This window comes from Medicago sativa, chromosome 1 (genome assembly GCF_051527215.1).
Source record: "Medicago sativa cultivar Bolivia chromosome 1, Bolivia_mono, whole genome shotgun sequence".
Taxonomy (NCBI): Eukaryota; Viridiplantae; Streptophyta; class Magnoliopsida; order Fabales; family Fabaceae; genus Medicago; species Medicago sativa.
In genome coordinates, this window is record NC_140749.1 from 8,930,943 (window position 1) to 8,954,858 (window position 23,916).

The 23,916-nt window shown below is 32.2% G+C and overlaps 3 protein-coding genes and 1 pseudogene across 5 annotated transcripts; 3 read left to right on the plus strand and 1 right to left on the minus strand.

Moving 5' to 3' along the window:
- Positions 1-317: 317 nt before the first annotated feature.
- Positions 318-6,310, plus strand: LOC146952378 (histidine kinase 5-like). Of its 2 annotated transcripts, none has more exons than XM_085701371.1 (13): positions 318-579; positions 680-1,551; positions 2,119-2,175; positions 2,314-2,541; positions 2,632-2,725; positions 2,830-3,036; positions 3,406-3,536; positions 3,621-3,670; positions 3,795-4,162; positions 4,294-4,397; positions 4,618-5,391; positions 5,497-5,661; positions 5,880-6,310. In XM_085701371.1, exons 2-13 carry the CDS (start codon positions 1,516-1,518, stop codon positions 6,000-6,002), a joined length of 2,337 nt encoding a protein of 778 aa, XP_085557497.1. In that variant the 5' UTR covers positions 318-579; positions 680-1,515; the 3' UTR covers positions 6,003-6,310. The 2 variants fall into 2 exon arrangements, with proteins under 2 accessions (XP_085557497.1, XP_085557490.1); XM_085701364.1 differs by having other exon boundaries at positions 680-1,541.
- A 1,610-nt stretch (positions 6,311-7,920) lies between these two features.
- LOC146952379 (putative disease resistance RPP13-like protein 1) lies at positions 7,921-13,514 on the minus strand (annotated as a pseudogene). Its single transcript, XR_015006037.1, has 3 exons — positions 9,576-13,514; positions 9,091-9,306; positions 7,921-8,283 (listed from the first exon to the last, which is right to left on the minus strand). The product of XR_015006037.1 is annotated as a putative disease resistance RPP13-like protein 1 (transcript).
- A 6,469-nt stretch (positions 13,515-19,983) lies between these two features.
- LOC146952380 (F-box/FBD/LRR-repeat protein At1g13570-like) lies at positions 19,984-21,965 on the plus strand. Its single transcript, XM_085701389.1, has 3 exons — positions 19,984-20,782; positions 20,895-21,056; positions 21,345-21,965. Exons 1-3 carry the CDS (start codon positions 20,759-20,761, stop codon positions 21,636-21,638), a joined length of 480 nt encoding a protein of 159 aa, XP_085557515.1. The 5' UTR covers positions 19,984-20,758; the 3' UTR covers positions 21,639-21,965.
- Positions 20,012-20,710, plus strand: LOC146952381 (F-box/FBD/LRR-repeat protein At1g13570-like). The gene has a single exon (XM_085739387.1). The coding sequence runs from the start codon at positions 20,012-20,014 to the stop codon at positions 20,708-20,710; it is 699 nt and encodes a 232-aa protein (XP_085595513.1).
- Positions 21,966-23,916: the final 1,951 nt, after the last annotated feature.

Genomic DNA, 23,916 nt, shown 5'->3' on the forward strand with positions numbered 1-23,916 from the left:
ACTTAATATAGTTGCATGGCTGTAATTGCTAACACCTACTATAATTTTGGCTTCATGAGGTTTCTGCAGGTTGTAAGAAAAAACCTCTGAACAGTGAAAGCAACGTTGTTGCTTCACAATATGACACATGAAAGACAACTACTAAAATAACATAAAGCAAAACAATAAAAAATTTGTCCAATTTCATATTTTTTTTTATAATGTGTCCAATTTCATTTTTCTAACATATTTGACCTCTTAATGCACATGGTTGCTTGGGTTTCTGTTGTATTAAATTTTGTGTTTTTATAAAGTTTGTTCCTTTACATCACAAGTTTACTTTACAATCATATGCATATATGTATATGCTGTTTTCTCTCTCTACTTTCTCTTTCCTCATTAGTACTTGTTTTTGTTTCAGCTGAATGCTTTTGACTCCAAAGTTGAAGAGATTCCTTAGATCTACAAGGAAGAAACTTTTGTACATTGTTGTCATCATCAACTATTCATCTTTTCTGTGTCTTTTTTGGTCACTTGTTTTCATTCTTAAAGGTTCAAGCTTTTTCAACAATTCACTCTCATCATGGTTCACAATAACATGTAAGACTTGTTTTCTTTTAATGCATTCCATATGTTTAAAATACTTCTATTTTATATTTTTGCAATTCATAAAATTTGTATTAATTTTGTGTTTTTCTAGGTGATTCACAAGTATTTGGACCCAAAATTTCTTGAGATGCAAGTTCTATTGGCATTGAAATTGAGATCAAAATTTTTATATTGTAGAAAGGAAAATTGGATTTGATAATAAGAGAGGTTTGTTTGAAATGGTTTGTGAGATGGAGAGTGATTGTATTGAAGACATGATGGACATTGAAGAGTTATCTTCAATGTGGCCAGAAGATGTTGGAACTGATGTTGGAAAACAATTCAACATAGAAAAACCAGGAAGAGACCAAGATATGTTGGAAGAAGTAACAATCTTAGAAGAACCAGCTATAGCTGATTTTCAAAGACTAATGGAGCTTACAAATTATACAGATAAAGGGTCATCTCAATTGGCTTATTTAATGCAACATTGGGAGTATAAGCAGGCGAACGCGGTTCGGCTTCTTCGAGAAGAGCTTGACAATCTTAGCAAACAAAGGAAGGAAGTTGAGCAAAGAAAATTGGAGATACTTAAAGAGAATAATCGATTCGAGGAAGAGATTAGTTATGGGGGAGACAAACGTCCAGTTTCGATATTGGACGATGCTTACTATACATGGCAAGATCTACCGGCGGCGATAAGGAAAAGTGATGTTGTTGTTCAAAACAAGAGAATTGAAATTGAGGCTGAGTATGATACTGTTGTTTACTGGAAACAACGGTCGCAAGATTTTGAAAAACAGTTGGAGGCGAGTATTCGGAGAGAGGATATATTAAAGGAGAAATTGCAAGAAAGTATAGAGACTATTGAAAGACAATCATCACCTGTGGAGGAACTGTCACAGATTCTTAAGAGAGCAGATAATTTCTTACATTTTATACTTCAAAATGCACCTGTTGTTATTGGCCATCAGGTATATTACAGTGAGTATTGTGTTTATTTCTTCTTTACTTGACATTACTTGCAAATGAAGCACGGACACTCCTCGGATTAGGCGTGTCCCAGTGCCGGACACATGTCGTGTCCGACACCGACACTTGTATTTAAACTGAATTATGTAATTTTCTCGAATTATTAGCGGTGTCGGCGTGTCAGTGTCCGGTGTCCGTGTCCGTATACGTGTTTCATAGCTTGCAAAAAATCTTGGTGTATGGCTTGGCATATAATTCAATACTTTCATGTTTGTTATGTGTAATAGTTAAATTATATATCTTCTATTGGAAGTTTTAGTTGATTCATCATTTTGGATGCTAAATTTGTTTTTGCAAATGTAATGAATTTTTCAATCTAAAAGGCAGACTCGGTGTTGTAAAGTGGACCGTAGTATTTAAACATGAGTTGTAATTTGTAACCCCAAGTAGCTACTCTGCAGTCGGAGACGTAAGGACTATTGGCTGAACTTTGTGATCAAATGTCGTATGTTTTTTGTTTGTGTTTTTCGTATCTATTAACCAGGATTTCTGTTTTAACATTCTGATTATCTCTTGCAGGACAAAGAGTTGCGCTATCGTTTTATCTATAATCATTTTCCAAGTTTACAAGAAGAGGTAATGACTTCTTTTGAAGCTCTTGTTGCAAGGTTATATGCAACTTTATAATTTTATATTAAACCAAAAGCTGCATAAAATTTCTGAAGAAACTTGTTTAAAATAGAGTATTAATTTACTTGCTCATAATTTTTCCAGGACATTATAGGAAAAACAGATGTCGAAATTTTCACCGGAGCAGGTGTGAAGGAATCTCAAGATTTTAAGAGAGAAGTAATGGAGAAAGGAGTGCCTGCAAAGAAGGAAATAACTTTTGAGACAGAACTATTTGGTTTTAAGACATTTTTGATATATGTAGAACCTGTGTTTAGCAAGGCAGGTGAAACAATTGGAGTAAACTATATGGGAATGGAAATAACAGATCAGGTAAAAATTGTTATTTTGGTTTTTTTTAAGGTACTTAATTGCAGTATTGTTCTTGTGAAGAGAATATTAATAATATCGAGAAAATCGCAGGTGAGAAAAAGAGAAAGAATGGCAAAGCTAAGGGAAGAAATTGCAGTTCAGAAAGCAAAGGAAACAGAACTTAATAAAACCATTCACATTACAGGTTTAATCAATCAAGCCAAATCTTAATATATGAATTTTAGTGTTACTATTAATTTGATTTGATATACAGAAGCTTATTATTGTTTTCTTGATCCCTTGTAATAGAGGAGACAATGAGAGCAAAACAAATGCTGGCAACAATGTCGCATGAGATAAGATCGCCACTTTCTGGTGTTGTTAGCATGGCTGAAATTCTTACGACAACAAAACTTGATAAAGAGCAAAGACAGCTTTTGGATGTCATGTTATCTTCAGGAGATTTGGTTCTTCAACTTATAAATGATATACTTGATCTTTCCAAGGTTGAGTCAGGTTAGAAATCTCCTTCACCATTTTTTGTTATCAAATTATTCAAATACTGATTTTTATGTTTTGTGAAGACTACACCTTGTTTGGATAAAATAAAGTATAACTGTTTTCATAAGCTGTGTTGGAGAGCTTATGGAAATAAGTCGAAAACATCTCATGGACATAAGCTACTCAAAACAACTTTCTATTTTAAGAAAAGCATAAATTATTTTGTGTTTCATTACCATGATAAAAATCATCTATTGAAAATGATTTTCAACATAAGCTACTCAAAACAACTTTCTATTTTAAGCAGTTTTTAGACTCCAGTTATTTAAAAAACTGTCACAAACAAATGATTAAATTTCTTTCCACTACACAACTTATGTATAGGAGCTATGAAATTGGAAGCTACAAAATTCAGGCCAAGAGAGGTAGTAAGGCATGTACTCCAGACAGCTGCAGCACCATTGCAGAAAATGTTAACATTGGAAGGAAATGTAGCCGATGATATACCTATTGAGGTATGTAACACTTCCATACTTGATTATTACCAGATAAATGCCAAGTAATTTACACTTAAAAATTCTTTCATGTAAATATTGCAGGTCACTGGAGATGTTTTAAGGATTCGGCAGATTCTCACAAATTTAGTCAGGTACTATGCGTTTATTTATCTGTTTTCTCTAGAATCGGATTGGTTGTTCTAACAACCAGCTTTTATTTGTGCTTCCTTCTACCCCCTCTAAGTATCGTAGTTCTGATTATCTGTTATTTTGCAGCAATGCTGTCAAGTTTACACATCAAGGCAAAGTTGGTATAAACCTTTATGTTGTTCCAGAACCAGCATTTGCCAAAGAAGAAGAATCTCACCAAAAGGTCACAGAAGACCAGTCAACTATTTCAGCAAATGGATTGAAGGAAGATAAACATACACCATCACCCAGAAGTATGAGATGTGATCAAAATCATATAGATGATAGAAAACACGCTGACCATCCTATCCAGAATCATGCGTTTAACAATGAGTGTAGATCTTCAGTTAACAGTGAATGCTCAATGAATGATGATACTGAAGAACAAACTCATTCAACTGAAACAACAGTGTGGATACGTTGTGATGTGTACGACACTGGAATTGGCATACCAGGTATGTGTTAGTAATTGTGTTCCTTTCTTTTGTTTTAGAATTGATTATATTTGTATTCATATAGTTAAATTTGACTTTTGTTTAGCAAATGTACTTAGTTTTTTTCTTTCTCGTGTTGTAATGTGACACAGAAAAGGCTATACCTACTTTATTTAGAAGGTACATGCAAGTTAGTGCAGACCATGCTCGAAAATATGGAGGCACAGGTCTAGGACTAGCAATATGTAAACAACTGGTAAACTCTTCCGGCAAAGCATTTTCATTTGACAAATTATTCTGCCTTAATCTTTAGTTTCCTTTAGTTATAAGTTTAATTCATATGCACTGACGTGTAAAGAGTTTTTACAGAAACCGATTGATAAGGATAACTAATCTAACTAACTATATTACAGAAACCGATTAACAAAATCTTAACTAACTATATATCTAATAAGATTTCCTTGGATTTGGAACAGGTTGAATTAATGGGGGGTCGTCTAACAGTGACTAGCAAAGAACATTGTGGTTCTACCTTCACATTCATACTACCATACAAGGTTTCAACAGCTTGTGAAAATTCTGATGATCCAGATGATCTTTCGGATGTCGATAATAACGAAGATGACACAACCGAGGGATTCTTCCAATTCCAACCACGAACTTTGGGCTCGCTTTTCACTTCTAATGGATCCACCAGGCCTCATAGAATCTCACACAAGTTCAATGGTTTTCCGGACAACGATTCTTACTCAAACCATTCAAGTAACATCATTTCAAATGGAACAAATTCAATTGAGGATGCATCTTCTGTTATTGTTGATGCTTCAGATATGTCAGAATCAACAAATTCGTTTAGTCACAGCCTAGAAACTAAGCAGGAAAGTTTATGTAATGGAAACAAACAAAACCATGATAATAATAAGGTGCATGATAGCTTACCAAATGGTAGTGCAAACTCTAGCCAATGTAATGAAGCAAGTAGAGAAATGAATTTAGAAACAAAGTCAAATGAACCACAACAAACATGTCAGGGTCAAGGGAAGGAAGATAGCACTACTAGCACTAGCACATCATCAGAAGTAACCAAATCGACGTTAAAGCCGAATATTCTTCTTGTTGAAGATAACAAGATTAATATCATGGTGACAAAGTCAATGATGAAGCAGCTAGGATATAGCATGGATGTCGTGAATAATGGAGTGGAAGCCATACGCGCAGTTCAGAGCCATTCATACGACATTATTTTGATGGTAATTTCTTCAATCTTGAAGTGTATCTTTCATTTTGTTGCTTTTTCCTAAAATTCACACATTATGCGATTTTTTGTGATACGGTTTGACACTTTCACTTTACAGGATGTTTACATGCCAGTTATGAATGGTCTTCAAACAACAAAACTGATTAGGTCTTATGAAGAAACAGGCAATTGGGATGCTGCAAGAGAAGCTGGAGTTGAACAAAGTATATCAGCATCAGATGAATGTTCTGTGCCCCCTAAAAAGCGCATCCACATTGTTGCGGTGAGCAATTACATATTAATCTTTACAAATATACAAACAACAACAGACAACTTAGGAAGTTATAGAGAGATTAGTCTCCGCAATTGTGTGCAAGGATACATTTATACAATAAAAAAACTTAGGAAGTGGTTTTTAATATTGGAACATGTTAGCTTTCATATAAACACAATCTTTTACTAGTAGACTATCATTTTTTATACCATCTCATATTGATGCAGATGACAGCAAACACAATGTCAGAGAGTGCTGAAGAATGTTTCGCCAACGGTATGGACGCATTTGTGTCAAAACCAGTGACATTCCTAAAATTGAAAGAGTGTCTTGAAAAGTATCTAAGGTGATAGCCATGTAAATTTTACTTGTGTATAAAGGAAATAAGAGCCTAGGAAAGTTTTGCGAAAGAATGCGTCATATTCTTCTCTTAATCAGTGTCATTGTATAGATCTAAAAGATTCTTTTCACTCCTAATTTTTCTAGTAGTGCTGAAGGGAGTGCTGCAAAAATAGATAGTATAGGACTAATTGGAGTGTGAATGTAGAGGTATAAAACCCTTTCCCAATAGGTTATAAATTGGAAACTTTGACCACTGGCACTACAAAGGAACTTCACAAAAGAGGTATCATACAGAGAAAAGGTAATCTCTTTCAAAGTTGATGGTAGTATTTTATTTGCTTCTACTGCTACATGCTTGTGAAAAATTCCTCTGTAGCACCGACACTTGTGATTGAAGACGTATCCGGTGTCCGTCACACTAACACGACACCAACACATGTGATTAAATTCAATTGATTCGTTTTCTCAAATTATTATCAGTGTAGTGTCCATGTCAGTACTTCATGGAAAATTTCAAACTTTTCGGCTACTCCAAGTACACCAACCGTTTTTCCAACTCATTCGCCACACTCTTTGCAAACAATTGGAACATTTATGCAAAGAGTAGCAGAGCTCTTTACGAAAAAGCCTAACAACTAAAAACAGAATTACAACAAAAATACAACTAACATAACTAACTAACCAACGATGAGCTATATCAGTCAATACTATATCCCTCTCAAGCTGTGACATATATGTTAATCATGCCAAGCTTGGATGATAGAGAGTGAAAAGTGGTAGAATTTGGAGGCTTTGTGTGCATGTTTAACAATTTGATTAGCAGAAGAGATTGGCAGAAGATTAATGATACCACTTAAGAACTTTGTTATCAAGTAAGCAACAATCTATTTCGATATGTTTTGCGTGCTCGTGAACATGATCAGGACAAGAGTGTTGAAGATCACGCGACAAGGACAAAAGAGGCATTGAACTTCACATGTAGTTCAAGAAAGATCCCGTTACTCAACTTGATGGTGACTTGTTTCTTTGATTCCGTGAAATCGAAACTGGACGAAAAAAAGATTGAATAACTTGTTGCAAATCTCAGAGAATCCAAGCATTAAGCCAAGTCAAGCTCACTAAAATCAGATAACCTGAGGTCTGATGATGAGGAGAAAGATGTATACTCATTTTTACTTTTAAAATTAAAATACATAATCGAACTTGTGCTAGTTTTCTTATCTGTGAAGATATGGGAGACAGGAATAATAAGCATATACCCAAAGTAATATGATAAATTTTATAGTGCCAAATGAATATGATTTTTAAAATTAGTGAAGCTTTACGTCACACATCATATACAAATTGGTGGCTGGACTAGTTTTCCTATTATAGATATCTTTGTAATTGCACCACACAAAAAAATATATCTTTTGTAATTTTTCTTTAGTCTGAGATTAGTATTAGATTATTTTATGGCCTCTCCATCAAAGATTCAAAACTATAAGCATTAATATATTATCTGGTTCTAATGATCTGTTCCCTTTTGATGCTGATGTTGACAGTGCGATATTATAAATAAATAGATCATTATAATTGTTGTAACAAATATCAATAATTATTATATACTAGTGGTTAAATTGATGAGGTCACAGACAATTGTATATGGCTCCACTATTAGATGTTTGCTTGCCACATGTCTTGCATCCAACCCCTAAATGGACTAACCGGAACATTACCTAAATGAAGCATACCTGAACTCAAAATTCCGAAAATACCCCTACACATAACCATCGGAAGTTGAGTTCCGGTGGGATTGGAATTTTCAAAGGAGTTAAAAAAACAACTAAAGACAGATAAATCTGAGATGCCAGTGAAAATATATTAGTAAGAAGAAAAAAATTAGAAGTTTCTCAAATGTTGCCTACATAACTTAGTGAACGATACTTCTCAAATTTTATATTATGAACAATATCAGTAGCCATATGATCATGGTTATGGAACAGGATATGCTGTTCTAGTTTCAGGTCAGCAACACAAAATTAGAAGAAAGAAGAGAAAGCATTACAGAAAGTTGATTCGTATTTGAGGACAACATAGTTCATAATTTCATTGATATTTGGCCGCAAAACTCATGCACTTGAAGCAAGATTTGATGTAAGATCTTATCTTGAACCAAATCCAGAAGCTGCAAACAAAAAATCTGACCATCACTTATCTTTTTGAAACTTCTTTTGGAAATTCTGATTCCTTGTGGATATTGAAATTAATACCGTTCAAGTCTTTAAGCATAAGTAAGAAATTGATAACCTGCGGAACAAGAAGACTGGTGTTATTATATATATTGTGCTCAAAATAATCAATCATAAGGAACTAAATTTGGTGACTTTTCTTGATGACAAAATTTGAAGAAGTTCAAACAAATTATATGATATTCCTTTTCTTTCTCAGGATTCCACGTTGTCGTAAACAATGTAAATGTGACAATCCTAACAAATTCATGTGATTGAACAAGTACATGATAATTGAACACCCTGACTCAGCTTGTCCCTTTTTATAGAACTCGTCCATGAACACATAAGTAATAGTTGAAACTACTCGTCCATGAACACATAAGTAATAGTTGAAACTAATTTGGAATTTCATGAATTCCTTTTGAATATTTCAGTTACGAGAAAACTCGGAGTTGTGAAATTTATATGGTGCTTATCCTGCACCTAGATCTAACAAACTTGCTCTCCAAGCTAGCTGGGTCTAAGCTGACGTAGCACACCTTTAACAGCACTATATGTTGAGGAGGTACAATCTAACTAATCGATAGAATGCAGTAACAAAACCTAATACAAGCGGCTAACATTTGTAGCTGCATGCGCATGAGATAACACTCATATACACACAATTGCTAATTCAATCAACGTTTTGAAATTTCCTTTTCCAAACAGAAGAAAAGGATCACTAAGCAGAATTTATAATTTACAGTCACATTAATAGATCAATGATTATGTAAGTAGCATGAAGAAAAGTACTAACTCAAAAGTTCATAACTAAGTTAATGAAAAGATGGAAGTACAAAAGGTGAGAAATGAAAAGTAAATAAAAATAAAACTATATACTTACAAAAATTCTGCAAATCTCTTTATACGAAATGGTAGGCGCAATGTTCAAGCCCAAAAAAATATTGACTAGTCTGAGATGTTTTACTGGATATGGAAGAAAGCCCCCAAAAGGTGTTGCATTGCAATGAAGCAATGCCGACACCTTTCACCAAACGATGGTAACATGTTGTATAATGTAACTTAGCATATCGTCCAAGTGAATTGCTCACAAGATAACCTGCATCAAATCAATTCATATCATCAACGACCTGTATCCAATCAATTTGTATCATTGCTTTAATCATAACTTGCCACATAAGGTCAGTAGGCAACCTCTGACTAAAACATCACAAACACATCAGGTCAAGTTGGAAAATTTGAAGAGACAGCTTGATGAACACTTTCTTATAGTAAAATTGATAGAGCCATATATCTTCATGGTTTCATATTGTAATTAAAAAGAGGAAGACAGAGAAGCTTCAAGCTAATTAGTTCGGAACTGCATACCTAAAATGAGAGAGCAATTATTCCTTCCCTTTCCCATGGCTCATATTGTCACTTCACCATTTATTACTAGGACAGGGAAGTGAGAGATCTTAGACACATGTTGCCTTCTCTGAGTTTGATACCATGCTTTTAACAGAGGGCAATGCTTAATGCTCAATAGCTTAAGAGATGAAGGGAGCTTGTATTGTGTTGATAACGCAAGTCTTGGACACATGTCAAATTCCAGTGTTTCCAAAGAGGAAGGCAACTTGTACGGCAATGACTTAAGTTCTGGACAATTTTCAAATACAAGTGATTTCAGAAAAGAAGGCAATGTGTGTTCTGCAAAAGACTCAAGCCTTGAACAACAATTAAATGTAATACTTTTCATAAAAGAGATGTGTTGAAGTCCGTTTCCTTCAAGGGATTTCATTTCAGAGAGATTACTTATTGTCAGAGACATGAGGGAAATGGGAAGCAACTTTTCTCTCAGTAAGATGTTAACAATATCATCACCACCAATATGCAAATCACACAGTGCAGAAAGGTTTTGGAGACCCCACTTAGTCAAAGGTGTAGCTGCTCTCACGGATTCAATATGCATACATTGTAAGTTAGGAGGGAGACAAGATACTTCACAACAAGATGATAAATTGTCAAGACTCAAGCTTTCAAGAGCAATGAGGGTGTCCATCCTTCGAGGGAGTGATCTAAGTGCTTTACATTGACTAACCTTGAGTGATTGGAGAGTTGACGGGCCAAGGGAGGCACTTTCTAAAATAAAAATGGATTCCAGATAGCTACAACCTTCAATGGAAAGACTTTGAAGCGCGGGGAAACCATTCAGTGGGAAGGAAGTAAGTTCATCACAACAATCTTCCAACTCTAAAGTGGCAAGTGATGTGTACTTGCTCCACGTTTCAGTAGGCGGGAATGCAAAATTCCCACACCCATTAACCTGAAGTGACTGCAATGAAGTGGGTAGACAATCAGCTGGAAATGAAGCGAGAGAAGAAATATAATTGAGTTCCAAGCGTTGAAGACAAGTGGAGTTCAGGAACATTTTAGGAAAAGACAGCAGCGTGTTAAAGTTAATTATTCTTGCAACCTGTAGAAGACATGGAGAATCACCGCTAAAAAAAGACAATTCAGTGGACCCTTTAGCAATCAAATTTAGAGCTTTTACTGAGGAGAGCCAATGCAGAGTAGAAGGTGTTGCCAGCAGACGCTCACAGGAAAATATTGTAATCTCTTCTATGGAAGACAGATGACTAGGCAAATTTCCCCTCAACTCATGGCATTGATCTAACTTCAGAGTTTTAAGACGAGGAAAAGGAAATTTGTTGTCTCCAAAGGAAAGCCACTCCTTCCAATTCGACATCCTCTCAAATTGCAGCTTCTCAAGAGAAGGAAATGGTTGGAATGGAGAATTAGTACTTCCACCTATCATGCCATAGAACTCTAGGCCTATTGTTTCCACCCTACTCATATCTTTGATTCGTAGGTCTTTGAGAGAATTTAGCTGTCCAAGTGGAGGAAGTGTTATGCAGTACTCACAAGAACTGAGACAAAGGTACACCATGTTAGAAAGTGAACAATCTCCCAACCAAGTTGGAAAACTTGTCCCACCGTAGAAGCCAACGCTCAATTTCTTGAGATTCGTGCATGGCTGCAACACATCAAGAACTACTTTGTCAGCTGGTGAATCTTTATATCGTTGGTCCCAATATACCTCTAACTCCTCAAGGTGTTCTTTGCTCTTCAAGTTGGCATCACATGCCTCACTAACATCAGTGACATTATGCAAGTTTTGGATGCATAGTTTTCCTCGCAGGTTAGGAAACTTCCCAAGCTCGCTCACACTTAACCCAGCTTCTTGCTTGCCCACTACGAAAACGGTTAGAGTTTGAAGGTTTTCTAGTCCGACAATTTCCATTGGCATCTCTTTTATGTTTGTATAGCTGATATCAAGGTGCCGTAAATTAATTAACTTTCCAATATGTACCGGCAATTCAACAAGATTCCTGCACCCTGATAAAATCAAGGTTTGCAAATAATAAAGGTCACATGTTGTATCAGGCAAGCAATTGACTCCGGTGTGGGAGAGATTAAGATACCGCAAATGTACCAAATTATTGATTGAATTTGGTAGCACCGTGATGTTTTTATATTCTGATAAGGATAGCACACGCAACCTTCTAACTGTGCGCAGAAAATAATCAACCACCTTGCGGGATAAGTAAGATTCTTGCCACCAAGGACCGATGGGTATGAAACTTCGCAAGCTTCTTAAATTGTAGAAAGTCTCAAACTTCTTAAAAGTGTCAAACTCCTCTCGATTGTATGAAAAATGGTGAACGTCTTTACAGAGATGCTGCCACCAGATTCAAACCTGCAACAACTTTTCCCAGATACAATTGTTGCTAGATCATAGACAAGATCGTGCATGACAAACTTTTCTCTATTACTATCATCATTGAATTGTTCAATTAAGGATCTCGATAACAATTCACTAAAGAAGTCATCGCCTACCTCCTCAGCTGCTTTTTCAACCACAAAACGTTCGAGGAAGCCTTCTGCCATCCACAACAAAACCAAATCTTTTTTCTCAAGGGGATAACCCTTTGGAAAAATTGAGCAATAGGCAAAACACCTTTTCAGATGAGAGGGAAGGTATAGATAACTCAAAAATAAAGCAGGAATAATATTATTATTCGGTATGTTCCATATGTTGTTGTTCAAGATTGCATTCCACTCCTTTGCATCCAACTTTGAACTCAAAATCCCTCCTAGTGTTTTGGCCGCTAATGGCAATCCGCCACACTTTTTTGCAATCTTCCTCCCAATTGCTTCTAGGTTTGGGTTTTTAATGCCACAAGTTCCAAACGCATGCTTGGAGAGTAAAGACCAGCAATGTTCATCTGACAGAGGTTCTAATTTATGAATACCATATGTATGTGCAATCTCAGCAACTTTTTCATGACGTGTTGTAATGATCACCCTGCTCCCACAGTTTCCATTAACCAACGGAGTTATTAGCTCATACCAATCATTATAACTCTCAATCCATAAATCATCAAACACAAACAAAACTCTTTTACCTATCAACTCTTCCTTTAATGTAACACGAATGTAATTCAAATCATCGCCTGTGTAAGCTAATACACAACCAACCGATTCAAGTAAATCTTTGGTAACTTTGAAAATATCAAAATCCTCATGAACACTAACCCATGCTTTCAAATCAAAATGCTCATCAACTTTTTTATCATTATAAACAAGTTTCGCAAGTGTCGATTTACCAACACCTCCATCACCTAAAATAGCAATCACACCTAACTTTTTATCATTATTACACATCAACATATTCATCAATTTCACTTTATCATCTTTCCTACCAATTATAACAGAGTCATTCATCTTTACACTAACACGCATTCTAACAGAAACACTATCCCTAACAGATTGCAAACCAAGGATATCAATTTGTTGAACAAAACTTTGTAACCTTAGACACATCACCTTAATTTGAAAATTGAAATTGCATGGAACAGAATCGTTACAAATTTCGTCGAACAAATCTTCGGCAACAGAGATAGCGTCGTACAAGTCATTCAACCATTGGTTGACTTCGGAGTTGAAGAACTGTTTCTGGTGAGCATCGTGAAGAACGGAACGAAGAGTGAGAAGTGATGTTTCGAATACTGAGAGTTTTAAGAGATTTAGGTTGGTGTATTTGAGGTAATCGATGAATGCTGATGAAGCGAGTTTGTGTAATAAGTCTTCAATGGTTGCAGTGAGAAAAGCATTTCCAACCATTGTTAAAGCAAAAGAAGTTTGAAAGAGGTAGGTAAATTGAAATTGAATTGAAGAACACCTCGTACTTTAAACTCGTAAGGGTTTATGGGGAAGATACACGAGTTTTGAGGTGTGTATTTTGATGAGATTGAGATTTGAGTCAGTCTATATCTATACACTATCTACTTATATAACCCTTTCAGGTTTCAAAACAAATAAAGATTAAAATAATAAATAAATAAAAATAAATTCAAATATTAAAATAAAAGTGTAATTTGTTATATTGTTAAGTTATAGTAACAAATTAAACTAACCATCGTTATCTTATTTTGATGTCATTAAAAAATAAGAAGTTAAGTTATCTTATTTTGTTATATTGTTGATGTCATTTAAATAGATAATCATGGTTAGTTTAATTTATTATAATTTAAAAACAAAAAACATTTATATTTTTATTTTTAATTAAAATCAAAATTTTATTAAAAAAAACACCATCTACATATATTATGTCATAAATATAGAAAAACAGTTTTTTCTTATATATTCTCATATATTTTATTCTTTAATCTACCTAATTTAGATATAAAACAAAATAAAAATACTTAGTAGAAATGCTACATTAGTTTTGATATTTTGAAAATAATCATGAGTTTTTAAGCAGGTAAAATTCACGACCAGTACAACATAAATTTCTTCATTGTTAGTTGTACCCTCCTCTCACATGACAACTTAATGTGTGTGTGTGTCTATATGTATATATGGTTTCGTTGTTTTTAAGCAGGTAAAATTCACGACCAGTACAACATAAATTTCTTCATTGTTAGTTGTACCCTCCTCTCACATGACAACTTAATGTGTGTGTGTCTATATGTATATATGGTTTCGTTAGAAGACACCTTTTAAGAAGATGTCTTTTAACAAGTTATTCTATGAGCATTTACTAAAAGATACCAACTAATTTTTATGAAGGTGTCTTTTAGCAAAGTTATAACTAAAAAGTGGAAATCACACCTTGAGGTGTGGCTTGCTAAAAGACACCTTCATGGGTGGCTTCTAGCAAAACTAATAAATATATATATATATATATATATATATATATATATATATATATATATATATAAAAAGAAAATAAAAATAGAGTTAAATATGTTTTTGGACGCTATAAATGTGTCAATATTTCGTTCACCTCTAAAAAAATTCTTCAACCTTTAGTCCTCCAAAAGTTTTTCATCTTCATTTTTGGTCTTTTCTTTAAACTAAACTCATATGTAGAATTCATATTTTTGAATAAAATTTTGCAGAAAAATTTATAATATTATAAGAATCTCTAAAAAAAATATTTTTTTAACAAAACATAAATTAATTATGAATTTTTATATTTTTGGCGATTAAAAAATCATTTTTATATGATTTTTACAATAAACTACACATTTTTACACAATTTTATTTAAAAAAAAAATACAAAAATTGATTTATAAACAAGGATCAAAAGTAGTGAATGAAAATTTTATATGTACTAAAAGTTGAAAAAAAAAATTAAAATGACTAAAATAAAAAATTAATATATTTATAAGAATAAAGAAACATATTTAACTTATAAAAATATAGAGAAATGATATTTGTACATCCATTTTGGTACAACTTTTGTACAACTTTCTATCTCATACTCACATTATCTTCTTATTCCCTCTTTTCATTTTTCTCTCTCTATTGTTTTTGATCAATAAGAAGAGAGAACAACAAGGTTGTCCTAAAAGTTGTACAAAATAGTTGTTAAAATATCATTACTCAAAAATATAATGTGATTCCAAGAGATAAAGTTGTTGTCCCAACTCCCTACAGGTCTCTACTCTATGCATGCTTTGCTTTCCTTTTTCCTTCTTCCCCGCCAACACCTTGAAGCCAGCAACCTTCACCTTCTCTCTTCCTTCTCCATCAACTCCGACCGCCTTGTACTAAAATATAACCACCATCCTGATCCCCTCTTTCTCCTCTATAAAACTCATATCTTCATTTCTCAGATCTATAAACTATATATTTTCGACTCTCATTTATGGCCACCACAAGCTTCCATTCACCAAACTAAGCTATGAAGTAGAACCTCTTTCATCTTCACAAAAAAATGGTATTTTTTTGGCTAAAGTGCAACTTTGGCCCCATATCTTTCAAAAAGTTGCGATTTTGGCCCCCTAAGTTTGAAAACTACAATTTTGGTCCCCTATGTTTTAGCCCCTTTGCATATTTGGTCCTTTTGGTCAATTTTGACCGGTCAACGCCCATGTGGCATGCCACATGGGTAATTATTAAATTAAAAATAAATAAAAAATCATTTTTTAATTAAATAAATGAAAAATCTAATTAAAAACATTTAAAAAATCAGGAAAATTGAAAAATTAATAAAAAAATTGAAAAAAATTCTGAAAATATTAAAAAATTCTGGAAAAATGAAAAATTGATAAAAATATAAAAAAATTCAGGAAAATTGAAAATTAATAAAAATGAAAAAATATGGAAAAAATTTAAAAAATCTAGAAAAATAAAAAAAATCTGAAAAAATACGGAAAAAATTTAAAAATTCTCGAAAAATTAATAAAAATAAAAAATGATTAAAAAAATAAAATAATCTAATAAAATGAAAAATAATGAAAAATTCTGAAAAAAATAAAAAAGATTAAAAAATTTTGGAAAAATGAAAAATTAATAAAAAAATTTCAAAATTTTCAAAAAAATTAAAAAGATTAATCATGTGTATTTATAAACCGAGCTTAGGTTTTTTCAGTGTATTTATTTCCAAAAAAATTTCAATGTATTTTTAAACCGAGAATAAGGGAAAAAATATGTGTATTTATAAACCGAGCTTAGGTTTTTTGTTTATTTTTTGAAATTTCGAAATTTTCATTAGTATTTTTTTCGGGAATTTTTGTGTATTTATAAACCGGGAATTTTTGTGTATTTATACACTGAAAAAACCTAAGCTCGACATATATTCTAATTAAAATTCTAATTAAAATTTTAATGGAAATTTCGAAATTCTAATTAAAATTAGAAACGTGCCGAAATTCTAATTAAAATTCTAATTAAAATTTTTCATTAGTATTTTTTGAAATTTCGAAATTTTCATTAGTATATATGTCGAGTTTAGGTTTTTTCAGTGTATAAATACACAAAAATTCCCGGTTTATAAATACACAAAAATTCCCAAAAAAAAATACTAATGAAAATTTCGAAAAATACACAAAAAACCTAAGCTCGGTTTATAAATACACATATTTTTTCCCTTATTCTCGGTTTATAAATACACAAAAATACACTGAAATTTTTTTGGAAATAAATACACTGAAAAAACCTAAGCTCGGTTTATAAATACACATGATTAATCTTTTTAATTTTTTCAAAAATTTTGAATTTTTTTAATATTTTTTTCAATTTTTTTATTAATTTTTCATTTTTCCAAAATTTTTTAATCTTTTTTATTTTTTTCAGAATTTTTCATTATTTTTCATTTTATTAGATTATTTTATTTTTTAATCATTTTTTATTTTTATTAATTTTTCGAGAATTTTTAAATTTTTTCCGTATTTTTTCAGATTTTTTTATTTTCTAGAATTTTTAAATTTTTTTCCATATTTTTTCATTTTTATTAATTTTCAATTTTCCAGAATTTTTTTATATTTTTTTTCAATTTTTTTATTCATTTTTCATTTTTCCAGAATTTTTTAATATTTTCAGAATTTTTTTCAATTTTTTATTAATTTTTCAATTTTCCTGATTTTTTTAAATGTTTTTAATTAGTTTTTTCATTTATTTATTTAAAAAATGATTTTTTATTTATTTTTAATTTAATAATTACCCATGTGGCATGCCACATGGGCGTTGACCGGTCAAAATTGACCAAAAGGACCAAATATGCAAAGGGGCTAAAACATAGTGGACCAAAATTGTAGTTTTCAAACTTAGGGGGCCAAAATCGCAACTTTTTGAAAGATAAGGGGCCAAAGTTGCACTTTAGCCTATTTTTTTTAGTTTTGGTGTAAATTTTTTTTTTTTTAACTTGGTCCGATGTTGTTGTATTAAGACCTTCAGCGTTCTCATTGCAAGACATTATGTTATATTAAAAAAATGATTTTTTTAATCCATTTAGAATCTTTCTTACCTCTAGTGGTATTAAGACGTTAATCGATAGACATATATATATGTCACAATAATGTCTAAGACCGAAATACTTCGTTAATATTGTCATATTGGTCCTTCAAGTACTTATTTATTATTCTCTCCGTTCCTTAATGTAAACTCCCTTTTTTTTCACATTTCTTAAGAAAAACTGTCAGTGTAATTATTATGTCTGTTTTGTGTGTTAATATTACCATATTGTCCTTTGTTTGTATATGTATTAAATTTGACTTTCTAAATTTCAAGATAAGTTAGCAGTATTAATTAGGGGTATGTTAAGGAAAAAATAATAAATGCATCTAGTAATTTGAAAAGGGGTTTAGATTTAGGGACAAAAATAAAGTCAAATGGGTGGTTAGAGATATAGGGACGGATGAAATATGATTTTAGTTCCTATATAATATTACCATATTGTCCTTTGTTTGTATATGTATTAAATTTGACTTTTTAAATTTCAAGATAAGTTAGCAGTATTAATTAGGGGTATGTTAAGGAAAAAATAATAAATGCATCTAGTAATTTGAAAAGGGGTTTAGATTTAGGGACAAAAATAAAGTCAAATGGTTGGTTAGAGATATAGGGACGGATGAAATATCATTTTAGTTCCTATATTTAGGGACAAAAATAAAGTCAAATGGGTGGTTAGAGATATAGGGACGGATGAAATATGATTTTAGTTCCTATATAATATTACCATATTGTCCTTTGTTTGTATATGTATTAAATTTGACTTTTTAAATTTCAAGATAAGTTAGCAGTATTAATTAGGGGTATGTTAAGGAAAAAATAATAAATGCATCTAGTAATTTGAAAAGGGGTTTAGATTTAGGGACAAAAATAAAGTCAAATGGTTGGTTAGAGATATAGGGACGGATGAAATATCATTTTAGTTCCTATATTTAGGGACAAAAATAAAGTCAAATGGGTGGTTAGAGATATAGGGACGGATGAAATATCATTTTAGTTCCTATATTAACGAATATTGAAATATGATTTTAGTTCCTATATAATATTACCATATTGTCCTTTGCTTGTATATGTATTAAATTTGACTTTTTAAATTTCAAGATAAGTTAGCAGTATTAATTAGGGGTATGTTAAGGAAAAAATAATAAATGCATCTAGTAATTTGAAAAGGGGTTTAGATTTAGGGACAAAAATAAAGTCAAATGGTTGGTTAGAGATATAGGGACGGATGAAATATCATTTTAGTTCCTATATTTAGGGACAAAAATAAAGTCAAATGGGTGGTTAGAGATATAGGGACGGATGAAATATGATTTTAGTTCCTATATAATATTACCATATTGTCCTTTGTTTGTATATGTATTAAATTTGACTTTTTAAATTTCAAGATAAGTTAGCAGTATTAATTAGGGGTATGTTAAGGAAAAAATAATAAATGCATCTAGTAATTTGAAAAGGGGTTTAGATTTAGGGACAAAAATAAAGTCAAATGGTTGGTTAGAGATATAGGGACGGATGAAATATCATTTTAGTTCCTATATTTAGGGACAAAAATAAAGTCAAATGGGTGGTTAGAGATATAGGGACGGATGAAATATCATTTTAGTTCCTATATTAACGAATATTGAAATATGATTTTAGTTCCTATATAATATTACCATATTGTCCTTTGCTTGTATATGTATTAAATTTGACTTTTTAAATTTCAAGATAAGTTAGCAGTATTAATTAGGGGTATGTTAAGGAAAAAATAATAAATGCATCTAGTAATTTGAAAAGGGGTTTAGATTTAGGGACAAAAATAAAGTCAAATGGTTGGTTAGAGATATAGGGACGGATGAAATATCATTTTAGTTCCTATATTTAGGGACAAAAATAAAGTCAAATGGGTGGTTAGAGATATAGGGACGGATGAAATATCATTTTAGTTCCTATATTAACGAATATAAGTATTTTATTGTTCAGATGAATTGTTCAGATGATTTTTTTTTTGTGGTGGTCGGGGTTTGAACCCCGGACCTTGCATATATTATCCATTGTCCATACCAACTGAGCTAAGCTCACAAGGACATTTTATTGTTGGGACTATATTGACTAATGAAGTGCACACTCAACGACTATTTTGAAATTTCGATATATTGAGACACTATTTTGGCTAGTCGTTACGCATTGAGAAATTAAAATGACTATTAACCCTAGATTGTTTACTAGAAACTGAGTTTTAAAAATTAGGTTTCATGTATTTGCCAAATGTTACAAAAATCCACCCATATCCTTTCCCCTGTGATTGCAGAATGTTTCCTGTATAGTGATATAACAAAACAATATACTCTTCATACAAAATTATGACAATATGTTAAACCGAGCTTGTATAGTAATCAAAACATTCATACAAAATTATGACAATATGTTAAACCGAGCTTGTATAGTAATCAAAACATTTATAGTTTTGAATTTTAAGAGTAAATAATGTTCTGTTTTTTACTTAGGGAAGACAACTATCAAAGTCTACCCGCCTAAAAATGACAGACGTGGAGTCGGATAGAATTAGTAGCTTACCAGATCATCTTAAAGACCAGATTCTCTCAAACTTGTCAATTAAGGAAGCAGTAAGAACAAGTGTTTTATCGAGTAATTGGAGGAAGAAATGGTCCACACAACCAGATCTTGTGTTTGATCATCGATGTGTATCTACTGAAACTTCCAAAGACCCTTCAGTTATCAAGAGCAAGTTTTTGAGAATTGTTGATCATGTACTTTTACTTCATTCTGGGCCAATCAACAAGTTTAAGGTCTCAGACTTCAGTTATGATCTCACTATTGGTAAGAAATCTCTGGCTGATGTTGATCGATGGATTCATCATCTTGCCGGAAGGTCTATTAAAGAGTTTGTGCTAACAATTCGGGTAGAAGAATACTATAAGATACCTTGGTGCTTATTCTCTTATCAAATTTTACACGATTTAATATTAAAATGGTGTTGGCTTGAACCTCCAATGACTCAAAATTCTTTTGAAAACTTGATATCCGGCTGCCCTCAGCTTGAAAAACTAATGTTGTCAGAAGTTCAGGGTTTAACTCAATTTAATATTCAAGCACCCAATATCAAGTTATGTCACATCACCAATGATAAATTTGAGGGCATCAGCTTTAACAACACTTTGCAATTAGCTGAGGTATACCTTGAATTGAGTTTGTATTTGAACTCTGAAAGCAATTAAAGTAATTTGTTCAAATTTTTCGATCATCTACCTCAGATACAGTGCTTAATGATTGTTAACTATTCTATAGAGGTATAATTCTCTAGGCCTATGAATGTTGAATTTAAGTGTAGTAGTGACTCACCTAATGTCAGTATTAAACACATTATATTCTGATAAAAGCCATTCTTCTGTTTTGCTTTAGTATTTGGCTGCAGGTGTTGTGCCAGTGCCAGTAGAGCTTCCTACGCCTAGTATTAATCTTAGACTTCTTCTTTTGGACATAAACTTCAATGACTTGAGGGAAATTTTGGTTGTTCTTTGCTTGCTCAAAAGCTCACCTAATCTTCATAAATTAAAATTGCGTGTGAGTACTCATTATGGTTGCACTTACACTTGCACATCCTGTTTTGGTTTTTATGTAAAGTTATTAAGCTCTAGAATTTGCAAACATTTGTTTCTTTAAGCATTTGTCTAGTGTCTAGTCTAGGAAGTTTGTTTCTAAAACTTGTACATGTGAGTTATGATTCCTAACATAAGTTATGAATAGTTTCAATTTATATTGAGTTAGTTGCATAATTAGAGTCCTATAAATTAGAGACTTGTGTACCTCATTTTCATATTTTTTTTTTAATCAGAACACTATTGCATGTAGGCGCGTCATGAGGAGCAGACAGACCTTTTAACAGCTATCTCCGGTTGTACGGAAGATATATTTTCAGGGCCAACCATTCCCCTCAGTGTGAAATGGGTGGTGATAGAAGACATCTCTGGTACCAAATCTGAATTAGATTTTATTAGGTTTCTACTTCTATATTCTCCTGTGCTAGAAAAGATGTTTGTGAAGCACGCTGAAAACGTCGAACCCGAGTTGATGACAGAACTAATCAGGTTCAAGAGAGCGTCGGGACAAGCTGAAGTTATTTACTACGAAGAAGACTCATCATAGTGTTCTTTAGTCTCACATCATCTTATGTGCATGACTTTTTATGGTGATTATGACTAGTGCAACCAAGACAAGTGCAACCAATTATGAAATATTAGACATTTTATGGAGAGTTGTATCTGTTATTGATTTTCAAACTAGTAGGTCGGGTTACTTATTTTAAATGGTTTACTTGTTTATCCATAACTAGATCCGGTTATTAAATGTATTCGTTATTGATTTCTATGCTTTAAATCATTTGAAATCAAAGTTTTGCTTCAGGTACTGTTCATTATATGGAGTAGTTCATGGTTTTATTGACTGCAAATTCAAAAAATGTAGAATCTTTTTGAAGGTGAAGTGATATAGTGTGTTTGGTTTTGAACTGCATATGTATAATTGAATCCCAAGTATCTATGGAGCTTCTTAGGGGTAAATGTACCTTTGCACCGGGAATCTAATAGTACGCCTATGAATTTCGAGCCACAAGTTTCTACATTAGTTTTTTACAATTTTTTTTTATTTCAGTCATTAGATCAGTCTCAACCTATTAGCGATTAGTGTTTTTCTTTTGCCGTTAGTGGTTTATCAACTGTTAAAATTGAACAGCTAATTCGATCAGTAGTGTTTAGTGACCAATCTTTCGGCTCTGGCCCGCACTCCTTTTGGGTGGGAACCTTATGGAACAGGTAACCTTCAAAATCTCCTTATGGAATTCACATATCAACCCTAACACAACTCTAAACTAGTTCTACTATTCAAACAAAAAGAACAAAGACAGGAGCAAGTGCAGGGTGGGGAAAGTGGCATCTAATCTAGTGATGCTTGGTCATGCTAAAAACTGGTAACCCAAAGAAGTCCCTTTTTCAGGCTTCATGTAGAAAAACTGGAAATTGACATTTGTTCTGTGTTGTAGCATTTTGTAGCATCCAAATTGTCAACATGACATGTTAGTATGTTACAAGATCATTCTTTTAAGGGGTAGAACAAACATAGGTGTATAATATGTTTTTTGATCATAGAACAACACAGGAGTGTTGCCTTGTTTAAAAATTAGTTTTTTTTGTTTAGGAATGGCCAGTAATTAATATGACTTATACAACCCTATAGCAAACTCCATTAATTGATATATGGAAAAGGGTTTGTTTGATATTTGACATTGCAGAAACTTTCTTATTTTTGGCTTTCTTATTTTGTTTTGAGATAGTAAAACAAGATAGTTAGCCGCAGAAACTATCTCTTTTTCAGTCATAAAATAGGTGATAATTGTGATTGCCTGAAATCTAAGTTGTAGGGATATTGAATTCTAAATATAGAGACTGTTAGTTATCTGGGATCAATTTCACCTCTCTTCTTCATTCCAAGTAATCGCAGAGATGAGAATATAAAGAGACTGAATTTTCATTTTGAATATTACATTCTTTATTCTCTTATGACAACAAAATCTAGCAAAATTACTTGGATGCATTTGGAAGAGCTTACTAAAACTTGACATAAACACTTGCAGATGTGTATAATAACTAACGAAATGCAGAAAAGTTGTTTTCAACATTTTTTTTTAATGCTCATTAGTTATCAGTTTGAAATTAATGTGTGTGTCTATATATATATATATATATATATATATGGGGTTTGCTAGAACACACCCACTAGTTTTTATGTGGGAGTGTTTTAGCAAGTTATAACTAAAAAGTTAATAAATACACCTTAAGGTGTATGTTGCTATAACACACCTTCTAACAAAAACAAGTGGGTGTGTTCTAGCAAATCCTATAGGGGTTTGCTAGGATACACCCACTTACTTTTTAGAAGGAGTATTTTAGCAAGTGAATAACTAAAAAGTGGTTAAATACACCCTAAGGTGTAGCTTTGCTAAAACACTCCCACATAAAAACTAGTGGGTGTGTTCTAGCAAAGCCCTATATATATATATATATATATATATATATATATATATATATATATATATATATATACATACATACATACATACATATCCTATATTTTATTTTCCCCCTAAAATAATCTCTATTTTATTTTTGTGAACATTAAATACTATTGCTCAAAAATTTACATCAGATACAATAGTTGATGATTTTGAATGTATGTAACCACGGCGTGTAGCATTTCAATAGTAAATGTTTGTTCGTTTTATATTTGTTTGACAATATTACAGATATACTTTATAATTGCTTAAATTACTTATATATGCTTTTTTTATTTGAACAAGTCAAAATAAATTATATTAACAAAACCACACTCATCCCTTCAGCATAAGGTGTATCAAAAAGACTACTAAAAA

Excerpts from the sequence above, each read along its gene's own strand:
- LOC146952378 (XM_085701364.1), top strand. The coding sequence starts at position 807 with ATGGTTTGTGAGATGGAGAGTGATTGTATTGAAGACATGATGGACATT. Across the intron at positions 2,176-2,313 it reads TTCCAAGTTTACAAGAAGAG|GACATTATAGGAAAAACAGA; the intron begins GTAATGACTTCT and ends TAATTTTTCCAG. Across the intron at positions 5,392-5,496 it reads CATACGACATTATTTTGATG|GATGTTTACATGCCAGTTAT; the intron begins GTAATTTCTTCA and ends TTCACTTTACAG.
- LOC146952381 (XM_085739387.1), top strand. The coding sequence starts at position 20,012 with ATGACAGACGTGGAGTCGGATAGAATTAGTAGCTTACCAGATCATCTT.
- LOC146952380 (XM_085701389.1), top strand. The coding sequence starts at position 20,759 with ATGATTGTTAACTATTCTATAGAG. Across the intron at positions 20,783-20,894 it reads TTGTTAACTATTCTATAGAG|TATTTGGCTGCAGGTGTTGT; the intron begins GTATAATTCTCT and ends GTTTTGCTTTAG. Across the intron at positions 21,057-21,344 it reads TTCATAAATTAAAATTGCGT|GCGCGTCATGAGGAGCAGAC; the intron begins GTGAGTACTCAT and ends TATTGCATGTAG.